At 35.5% G+C, this 10,521-nt stretch overlaps 3 protein-coding genes across 3 annotated transcripts in view; 1 reads left to right on the top strand and 2 right to left on the bottom strand.

The window, feature by feature from the left end:
- LOC103141081 (complement factor B-like) overlaps window positions 1-592 on the bottom strand; it is a 10,278-nt gene extending 9,686 nt beyond the window's left edge. Inside the window, exon 1 of the mRNA XM_007556524.2 lies at window positions 483-592. Within this exon, the coding sequence (XP_007556586.1) occupies window positions 483-540 (58 nt within the window). The 5' untranslated portion in view covers window positions 541-592. The remainder of the gene's footprint in view (window positions 1-482) is intronic.
- A 1,061-nt stretch (window positions 593-1,653) lies between these two features.
- Window positions 1,654-7,739, top strand: chek1 (checkpoint kinase 1). Its single transcript, XM_016673847.1, has 14 exons — window positions 1,654-1,820; window positions 2,008-2,073; window positions 2,365-2,479; window positions 2,545-2,653; window positions 3,624-3,688; window positions 3,766-3,835; window positions 3,915-4,103; window positions 4,864-4,968; window positions 5,620-5,703; window positions 5,984-6,050; window positions 6,132-6,300; window positions 6,393-6,524; window positions 6,646-6,747; window positions 7,427-7,739. The coding sequence occupies exons 2-14, from the start codon at window positions 2,009-2,011 to the stop codon at window positions 7,520-7,522; spliced, it is 1,368 nt and encodes a 455-aa protein (XP_016529333.1). The 5' UTR covers window positions 1,654-1,820; window position 2,008; the 3' UTR covers window positions 7,523-7,739.
- LOC103142148 (putative pregnancy-specific beta-1-glycoprotein 7) overlaps window positions 7,545-10,521 on the bottom strand; it is an 8,308-nt gene continuing 5,331 nt past the window's right edge. Inside the window, exons 5-8 of the mRNA XM_016673839.1 lie at window positions 9,796-9,918; window positions 9,671-9,695; window positions 9,476-9,576; window positions 7,545-8,193 (exon numbers count right to left, since the gene is read on the bottom strand). Coding sequence (XP_016529325.1) covers window positions 8,045-8,193; window positions 9,476-9,576; window positions 9,671-9,695; window positions 9,796-9,918 — 398 coding nt within the window. The 3' untranslated portion in view covers window positions 7,545-8,044. The remainder of the gene's footprint in view (window positions 8,194-9,475; window positions 9,577-9,670; window positions 9,696-9,795; window positions 9,919-10,521) is intronic.

Raw genomic sequence — 10,521 nt, 5'->3', positions numbered from 1 at the left:
GTTAATTGATTAAACATTTGCAATTCTAGATTTGCTTTATATAAAAGTAAATAATAATAATGTTATTTACTATTAATATTATCATTAATAATCGATTGCCAAAAAAATTTGGAACTGGTGCATTCATAGGTTTACCAGGGAACTGTGATCTTCAGTATTTCAACAGTAATGTTCACTGAATAAATAAGCCTTTCTCTAGTTAAATATATTAGAACCTTATACTAGCTTTTTTTTTGTACTTAAATCAAGGATTTTAATTTTCCAGGCACATAATGACCATTCCATAATTCCAGCAGCTGTCTTTTTAAATTTGTAAAATAAACTTTTATTTTAAGTTTAAAAATAAACTTTTATTGTACAAAATGTTATTTTACAAAATTTGTTGGACAAAATGTACAAGAAAATGTACAACGTGCATGTTCTTGAAAATCTGGAGTTATAAACAAAATGCAGGTATTGCATGTTAATTAAAAGTTCCTTACCCAAACTGAAGAGACACAAGAGTGCAGCATACCAGCTCCAGTTGCTAGAAGCCCCCATGTTTCAGCCTAATGAGAGAACAAACTGGAAATGTGATAAAATGGCAGGAACGTCTGATTTATTTCAGTGAATAAAGTTCACCTGGTGGGAGGGGGGCAGGGGGGGGTCTAGGGACAAACAAAAACTAGTCTGTTACTCATTACCTGTTTGACCAGTAAAATGAGATCAATATGTGTGTTTCCCCAAAACGTTTCAGTTTAGAGTACTGTCTGCCCAAATACTAAGAAGAAAGAAAAGATAACTCGTAACGAAACAAGATGGTTTAGTCAACTTGGAATAATCAGGCTTTCTTATGGATGTCCTTAATTTTCTGGAACTACTCTAAGATAGGCCATAACATTTTCCTTTCTCTTTAAAATTTTGGTTTTCCCACTCTGTGTACTTGCACAGGGTCACACATTGCACAAAAAAAAAACAGTCATTGTGAAACAGAGATAAAGTACAAACATTTGCCTCATCATTTCCCAAAAACCAAGGCACATTTGAGTGATGTTTGTTGATTAACTTGTTGTTTTAGGCCAACACAGATATGAACAACAGTGTACCCTTATAATATCTTCTCAGAAGGAGGCTCATCTTTTCATGTTGATATTTTCATTGTCAATAACTGTCTAAAGCCTGGATGCTGGAATTACAGGAAAAATAATGTATATTTTTGGATTTAATGAAAAAGATTTGTCAGTTACAGGCTTAATTTTTATGCATAGATTTTTCTCAATCTTTTCTTTTTGACTTGTATGGTTTCCTCCAGCGCCATCTTGTGGAGAAGTCTGTAGACCCCATGTAACCCGACTAATGTAATGGTTTAAATCGGCTTTTAAAAAACTATTACCATTACTTACATTGGTGTTTGTTTTTCATTCTAACCAAATATTAATAAGGATGCTTAATTTGTGCAATTTAGTTAATCATCCCTCCATGAACTTATTTAGTCAGTTTTCCAAAATGATACAACTATCATTTTGGAAAACTATCAATTCTCAAATGTTTTTATTTTATTTTATTTTATTTTATTTTATTTTATTTTATTTTATTTTATTTTATTTCATTTTATTTCATTTTATTTTATTTTATTTTATTGCGACAGAGGGCGACAGCGCGCAGATCCCACGTTGGTCTAGCGGAAATGACGAAGCTTAGCGGAAGTTGCATCCAGTAAAACAACAAGGCGCCAAATTTACGCCAGGATTTTATAAAGCTTCTACCGCTGACACATGACAGAGTTATTTTAGTCTTTCGCGAACCGCCTTGTGCGAAAACTGCAGCTGAAGGTGGTTCAGGTACGATGAAATATACAGATATTTAAATTACTTTTTTCTTTGATTGAATAGTGACATTTAACATCTCGCGTCCTTCCTAGCATGTCTAGACTTTAGGAATGACAGGTTTAAAACGCACCGTTGTTAATGAGATACGGAGTCCTTGTTTGACATGTGTTATAAAAACATGTTTCTGTCTGCATCGCAGCATGGCGATCCCTTTTGTGCAGGACTGGGACGTCGTTCAGACTCTGGGAGAAGGAGCTTATGGAGAGTAAGAATGAGTTGTTATATATTTTTTTACTTTTTTCATAGCCGTCAAACAGTAGATTGTGCATATTTGACCACTCGAAAATGCAAATCTTGTCTTAAATTTTGTACCCTCTGAAATATAGATGTTTGCATTGTCTCTGAATATGTTTTTTATGCATAGCAGTAAAAACTGCAATACATTTATGCATGATCAACAATTTTGTTTTTCCACACAACTTATTGTCATTTATTTAAAACATTGTCATATGCCTCATAATTGAACCATTATCATTATTTTTTCTGACTGTGTCAGAGTGAGGTTATTGGTGAACAGACAGACTGAAGAGGCAGTGGCAGTGAAGGTGATAGACACTTCTCAGGCTAAAGAGTGTGCAGACAATGTCAAAAAGGAGGTCTGCATCCACAAGGTAGGCTGCTTATTTTGCACTTTAAGCCTCACAATCTACACATTTTAACACTTATTCTCTTTTAGATGCTCACCCACCCCAGCATTGTGAGGTTCTTTGGTCATCGAAAGGAAGGACCGACTGTTTATCTTTTTCTGGAGTACTGCACCGGAGGAGAGCTGTTCGACCGTATCGGTAATGGACAAGTTGTTGCAGAATGTTTTTGTGACATTTTTTCGCAGTGTAAATTTGCATCCACAACCCTTCGTGAAAGTGCCAAGATCTCTTGAAAATTTTTGCATTCTTTCACATTTCATCCACAAACTTGAATGTATTTTATATGGATTCTATGGACAAATGTGTGCTGCAACAACATATCGTCAAACTTTACCTTTTACTTTATATTTATACACTTTATTGTGTTTTATCACATGAAACACAACAAGTTTTTTGGGTGTATGCTAAGTTTTTTGGGTGGTTCCTTTTGTTGTTATAGAGCCTGATGTGGGGATGCCAGAGAAAGATGCTCATAAGTTTTTCAAGCAGCTAATANTTATTTTTTCTGACTGTGTCAGAGTGAGGTTATTGGTGAACAGACAGACTGAAGAGGCAGTGGCAGTGAAGGTGATAGACACTTCTCAGGCTAAAGAGTGTGCAGACAATGTCAAAAAGGAGGTCTGCATCCACAAGGTAGGCTGCTTATTTTGCACTTTAAGCCTCACAATCTACACATTTTAACACTTATTCTCTTTTAGATGCTCACCCACCCCAGCATTGTGAGGTTCTTTGGTCATCGAAAGGAAGGACCGACTGTTTATCTTTTTCTGGAGTACTGCACCGGAGGAGAGCTGTTCGACCGTATCGGTAATGGACAAGTTGTTGCAGAATGTTTTTGTGACATTTATTCGCAGTGTAAATTTGCATCCACAACCCTTCGTGAAAGTGCCAAGATCTCTTGAAAATTTTTGCATTCTTTCACATTTCATCCACAAACTTGAATGTATTTTATATGGATTCTATGGACAAATGTGTGCTGCAACAACATATCGTCAAACTTTACCTTTTACTTTATATTTATACACTTTATTGTGTTTTATCACATGAAACACAACAAGTTTTTTGGGTGTATGCTAAGTTTTTTGGGTGGTTCCTTTTGTTGTTATAGAGCCTGATGTGGGGATGCCAGAGAAAGATGCTCATAAGTTTTTCAAGCAGCTAATAGCCGCTGTGGTGAGTAAATTCAGACTGTAAAAGTTTGAAAAATCTACACTTGTTTTAAAGGTTTTGTTTTTGCTCTGTTTTCACAGGAGTACCTTCACAACCTTGGCATCACCCACAGAGATATAAAGCCAGAGAACATTTTGTTGGATGACAAAGGTGAGGAAATAAAATGTGTACTAATTGGAGTCCATGTTTAACATATTTATACTTCATGAGGTGTTTTCTTTCCTCTTAGACAACTTAAAGCTGACGGATTTCGGTCTGGCCACCATGTTTCGTTTCAAAGGGCGGGAGCGCCCTCTGAATCGACTCTGTGGAACGCTGCCCTACGTTGCTCCAGAGCTTCTCAGCCAGCAGGAGTACCAAGCTCAGCCTGCAGATGTCTGGGCCTGTGGGATCGTTCTGACTGCGATGCTGGCAGGAGGTGAGACGCAAATGGTGCATTTGGACTGTAGGAATTTTCAGTTTTTGGGAAATTATTGATTCCTCAAATTTTTGCATTTTGCCCACAAACTTCAGTCATCAGAACCAGATACCTTTGAAAGGTGTCTAAATCAATTGTTTGATTAAAAAAAAAAAGTACAAAGCTATGTTATTCACATTGTACAGGGAACCTTTGCTCTATGTGAGGTTATTTACAATTGTCATTACTACTGTTAGTATTATCCGTAGATTTTCTTGTCTCATGAGAATTAGTTTATAACTATCCTGTCTATGTAATATAATTTATTGTTGGGACAGTATATTAAAAAGGCACCTTAATAATATAGCATGGTTTCAATTACACATTTTTGATAATTATTGAGTCAGTAATATATTCCATTAAATTGAGATAAGGGGTAGGATTAAATAAGTGTTCACTTCTTCCTACTTCTTTTCAAACAGAAAAAAAGAAGTAAACAAATTATTTTGTTCTTGGTTATGTATTCACATGTTTTGATTGCTTGTTCTCATGTTTTTTAAAATGTGTTTGAAATAAATAAACAAATACAAATAACGTTGTCACCTTTATTATTGTGAAACAAAAGAGGTGAGATGGAAATTGAAATTATCTGGAATTTTTTATTTATTTTATTTTATTTTTTCTGCTGTGAATCTGTGTCACAAATGATCAGGAGGATTTCCCGTGACTTGCTGTTGAGGTGCAGAAACCTTTGGTCAACATGTTTGTTTTTCTTTATCAGAACTGCCCTGGGACCAACCCACCGAGAGCTGCCAGGAATACTCAGACTGGATCCAGAAGAAGACTTACCTACCTCCCTGGAAGAAAATCCAGCCCATGCCTCTTAGTAAGACTCAGACTACACCAACAACTACGTGTCGTACTGAATTCTGGAAAAGAAAATACACTGCGTCTGACATGGATTGCAATATTTTTCTTACTAAAATGTATTTAGTTTTATTAATTTGTATTCTGTAAAGGTGGAAATCATTTATAAAGTCATCATTCCTTCACTAATGAAATAAAAAAATTATATATTGTTTTGAAAAATTAGAATTTGTAGACTTCCCCCCCCATTCCATACATTAAAATGTTAAATTTCAAATCTCTGGAATATAAAGTATGTTTAATTTTTTTTTTTTTAATTATGTCTTCTATGTTTAATTATATCACAAGTTGACTTTTTGCCCCACTCATTGATCAGTTTGGTTTCAGACCTGTAGATAAATGCAGCCTCGGGTTCTGGTTCAGATGTGAATAGGCACAAACACAATTTTTAAAAACATAATAAAGCCATCCCAGAGCATAAACTGCTTCGCAGAATATTGATTTAGAAAACAGTAATCAATTCCAGGTTTAGTTGAGTTTGCATTTTATGGTTTTTGAAGTAAAGCTTGTATAAGTCAGTTTAAAAGATAAAGATTTTACTCATCAAATGTCAAAAATGTTTTAAAATCTACAGGTTTAATTCTTTTTTTTTTTTCATAAATTTCCTTAGGTTTGCTGTCCAAATTGCTGCTGCCCCGTCCTGATGCAAGAATCATTATCGCAGACATACAGAAGGATCGCTGGTTTACTCAAGGCAAGCCTGATACAAACTTTTACCTTTCAGGCTTCATGTAGCATTAGATCAGCATCATTTTTTCAAAAAGAGCAAATAATTCCTTCTGTTGTATTTTATGTTAGTAGACATAAAGATTAAGCCAAATTATTATACCATTAGAGCAAGTTTAACTTCTTAATTTTGTTTTTTTACTCTCTTTAAAGAAAAAAAGGGTTTTAGTTATTTTCAGATGTTATTTTAATCATGTGTCTTATTGGGTTAATTTTCACGGGGCTGATTTCTGAATTTTGTTCTCCAGGTTGTCAGAGATCAGGATCCAACAAAGTTCTTCGAACGGAGTTGGAGCTTAAATCCCGGACAAACAGGTCCAAGCCTTGGAACAAAGTGATGTTTTCAAACAGATTTAGCCGAAATATTATTTATTTATGATCTTTCCGTGTGTGTAGTGATGACAGGATGCAGTTTTCCAGCTCTCAGCCTGACTTTGCTCCAGGTGGATGGGAATCCATGTTGTTGTTCGGCCCGACTGAAGGGCAGGTCAGCTTCTCCCAGCCGACTAAACCTGAGCACATGTTGCTGGGCAGTCAGCTGCTGGGCACGCCAGGGGCCAGTCAGGTACGGCGCATTCAGAAAATATTGCAAATGTATTAAAAATGAACAAAAACTCACATTTAATACTTTGTTGACATGCTTCTCTCTGTAAATAGTCACTGTGGCAAAGATTAGTCCGAAGAATGACTCGCTTCTTTACCAACGTGAACGCCGACGCCTCCTTATCTGCCCTGAAAGACGTCTGTGACGGCATGGCACTTGTCTTCAAACTCACCTGCACCCAACAGGTAAACACTTTCTCTCTTTTTTTTTTTTTAGTGGATGGTAATAAAGGACTGCCTTCACACTGGCCTCCTCTGACTGGAGCTGGTGCGTTTTTATGTTCATAAAGTTCTCCCTCCTCTTCAGGTTACTGTGAGCACTCTGGACAAACGTAACAACAAGCTAATCTTCAAGGTCTTTTTGCTGGAGATGAATCAGCGAGTGTTGCTGGATTTCAGACTGTCGAAGGTAAGCGGCCACGCTTCAGGTTGATGCCTGAATGTGGTTTTCCATGTGAATGAGCATTCAGGTTGAATTCTTCTAAAACCTTGAACGTGCAAAGTGAGACAGGCTTGGAAACCAGAGAAAATACAGGGAAAGTGCAGAAGCAGCAACAGAAATTTATAAAATTATTGTCCTTTTTTTTGCTCTGCAAGCACATATTTAAAATAGTTTTTAAAAGTAATTTCCTCATTTGATCACATTAGAACCACAACTTCAGTCTGTTTTATTGGGATTTATATGTGTTGAAGAAAAATGTTCTTTCTTTCACTTCTATCAATTTTTCAGTGTTTTGATTTGGAATCAGACTAACAGCCATGTATAAATGTCCTGCCACTTCACAACTATGTGCTGAATTCTGTCAAAAAATCACATACAAAACCCTCCAAAACACATAAATATGTAAGGAAATATAAGATGAAAACTTTCCTTATCTTTAAATTGCATTTATCTTATGGAAGGAAGTCATTGAGCCGTTATTGAGATGCACCATAGCGAATTAGTCCTGCTACTCAGACAGATTTTGCAACCAGTCATTGCCTTTTTGTACAAATATTGCTTAATCGCTTAAGAGAATACATCAGATGCATTTTGGGAATTCTTGTTTGCATTGCTCTGAAACGCTGAAATGACTTTGCCTTTTCAGGGTGACGGATTGGAGTTCAAACGACTCTTTGTGAAGATAAAGCAGAAGCTCGGAGATGTGGTCTGCACTCAGAAGATTTTACTTCCCATCACATAATAAGCAGAGAAAAACTGTCATGGACTTTAGAGACAAACTGTATATATTTACATGTTCCTGTTGTTAACACTTGTTTGTTTTATACACTTGAAAGATCAGGACTTTATAAATCACATGGTTTTCTACAGTCGGCCATTCATAAAGACTGAAGTGTTCTGGTTGTTTTTGATATGTTAATGTTTAAAGCTGAATAAATTAATAAAGATCTGTGATAATGGAAAAAAAATTGTATATTTCAATTGATACACAAACGCGTATTACTATCCTATATGGAAATCTGAAAGGATTTGAGGTTAATGTGTAATGAAGACGGACGCCTGCTAAGGTGAAAAGCTAAAAAAAAAAAAAACACTTAACATGTACATATTATACATAGTAAATTGACCGTCTAGCTCATTTTTGCAGTCCCAGACTTTTTTAAACCAACATCAAAATGTTTTGTTAGATAAATAAGACAAATCGACATGCACGACCCTATCTACAACAAGGGCTCCAGCGTAAACTACAGCTGGTTTATTTATTCTAGGATTCTGCAGCCTTGACTGTGATTGTGACGCTCACTGGCTCGTTATCGTCTCCAGAGGAAGGGGCTTGACTGGTGGGGGTGGGAGTGGCACTCCTGGGTGCCGCGGTGAGGGGCGAGGATGCCCTGGGTATAGAAACGGCTGGGCCTGAAAAAGATCAACATCCAGTAAATGAGAAGGAAATAGGCTCTCAAAGTACAACCAGCTTTATTTGTGTAGCACATTTCAGCAAAAAGACAGTTCAAAATGCTTTGCATTATAAAAGTTATAATGTAAAGCAAAATTTTTAAAAAATACATTATCAGTCTTTGGGTTTTAATATTGTCATTAAAGTGTAAATAAATCTTAAACTATAACTAATGTGGAGTCTGTGTGTGTGTGTGTGTATATATATATATATATATTTGGGTTTTAATATTGTCATTAAAGTGTAAATAAATCTGAACAAACTATAACATGTGGAGTCTGTGTGTGAGTGTGTGTGTATATATACATACATATATATATACTGCTCAAAAAAAATAAAGGGAACATTTCACTTTAATTTTGTGTGTGGCTCCAAATCCAGGCCTCCATTGGTTAATAAATTTGATTTCCATTGATGATTTTTGTGTGATTTTGTTGTCAACACATTCAACTTTGTACAGAACAAAGTATTCAATGAGAATATTTCATTCATTCAGATCTAGGATGTGTTATTTGAGTGTTCCCTTTATTTTTTGAGCAGTGTATATATATATATATATGTATATATATATACATACACACGGAAATTAACTGAACTGTTAACCTACAAAAACCCAAAATCTTACCAAGTATTTTTGGTCAAGGTTCTAGAGCAAATATCTTAGTAAATTTGAATTTAGATAAACGTAACTTACAACTTGTCAGTAAGATATATGAGCTTGTTTTAAGTAAATGGTTCCTTAAAACTGATTTTAAATAAAGTGCTAGTTCCATTGGAAGATTATTTCACTTATAAGACTTTTTCCCCATTTTGTAAGGCACATAATCTGCCAATGAAACCATTATTTTTTTATTAATGAATTATAGACATAAAACAAGCTTGTAAGGATATATGAGCTTAATGGCAAATATTCTAGTATCCCAATATTTTTTCAAGCATATTAGGATATTTTCACTAGAAATGGACCAAAAACAGTTGGTGAGATTTTGTGTTTTTACAGTGTGACCTGTTGAAAATGCTGTTTCTGTAGATTAGAAAAACAATACATGACGAAAAACAATAAAATCGGACTAATAAAACATCTGATTTTTCCAGAATGGATTTAGTTTAAAGGTCAAAGACTGTCAATTCAAATAGTGTGAAACAATTTTGGTGGAAAGGCTTTTAAATAAACTGTTGATTCTTAACAAAATGTTATGTCAATGATAAAAACAGAAGAAACAGTTTTTGGGGTTGACTTGCCTGCAGTTGATAATCCCCCGATGTCCTCTATCCCTCCATCTGACCCTCTGACCATTTCATCCTCTGGAAAATTAATGTTCTCTCTTGACTGGCTGTGCTGCCTAGAAATAAACAAACAGGAAAAAAAGGCATGGATTATTTATTTGGCAATTGAGCCTCATACAGATAAACCAACATCAATACCCAGATACTCACATGCCAAACAGCAGGTCATGCAGTCCTGGGGGAACAAAAATACAACATTAACGCATAAAAATGTTTAAGTGGCTTTATTATTACATGCTGCATTTGCAAAAGTGATTCCCCTGTCTAAGACTCACTGGGATTGTTGTTGCGGTTGCGGATTATATACATGAGCAGCAGGATTGTGAGAATGGCTGCGAAGAGCATCCCGCCTATTGCTGCTCCAATCACAGCAGGGTACATGTTGTTGCGTGGTTCCGCTGCAAGAGACCACAGTTACAGATTGCAAAATAGTACACCTCTGAAGTAAATAAAAAAAAAAAAACAACAACGAAATAGTTCATCCTGAAAAGTACGTTCTGTAAGAATCTGAAGTGGTTCTAATCCAGTTTATACTGCAAACATAGCATTGCAAAATTGGGAAAAATGTATCTTACTCAAATATAAATCCTCTAGTTAGCCCAGTAAAATTTCTACAACATGTATTTATTTTAACAAATCAAGCGTTTTATAAGAAGAATCTAAATGGGGTCAGTTTTAGAAAGTTTTGAGAGGAAGGAAGTGGAAACAGAGAGAAGATGGATGAATGTGCCAGTGTCAGGTGTGTGTCAATGTGTGCATTTGCTTTTTTGTTGTGTGTGTCTTTCACCTAAGAGGATAAAAAGAAAAACAAAATTAGATTTTTAATACAGTAATCAGACCAGCAGCAATCACAAAAAACTCTGATGGCTGAAGAGATTTAAAATATCATTTGGTCTTGTTATTGGCCTACATGATCTGCTTTTTCCTACTGTTTATAAGTCTTGCTTGTATTATTGCCTTTTAAGAGTTCACTTGCTGTACCTGGAGTCCTGGCTACAGAC

The sequence above is a fragment of the Poecilia formosa genome, unplaced genomic scaffold, assembly GCF_000485575.1.
Source record: "Poecilia formosa unplaced genomic scaffold, Poecilia_formosa-5.1.2 Scaffold3, whole genome shotgun sequence".
Lineage (NCBI taxonomy): Eukaryota > Metazoa > Chordata > Actinopteri > Cyprinodontiformes > Poeciliidae > Poecilia > Poecilia formosa.
Note: the sequence above shows the minus strand (reverse complement) of the source record. Positions and strands in the feature narration are given on the sequence as shown.

What these genes read in the sequence shown, in the direction of transcription:
- chek1 (XM_016673847.1), top strand. Translation starts at nt 2,009, where the DNA reads ATGGCGATCCCTTTTGTGCAGGACTGGGACGTCGTTCAGACTCTGGGA. An exon ending in GGAGAAGGAGCTTATGGAGA is followed by an intron (nt 2,074 to 2,364) that starts GTAAGAATGAGT and finishes TGACTGTGTCAG; the next exon opens with AGTGAGGTTATTGGTGAACA. An exon ending in GACTGCGATGCTGGCAGGAG is followed by an intron (nt 4,104 to 4,863) that starts GTGAGACGCAAA and finishes TTTCTTTATCAG; the next exon opens with AACTGCCCTGGGACCAACCC.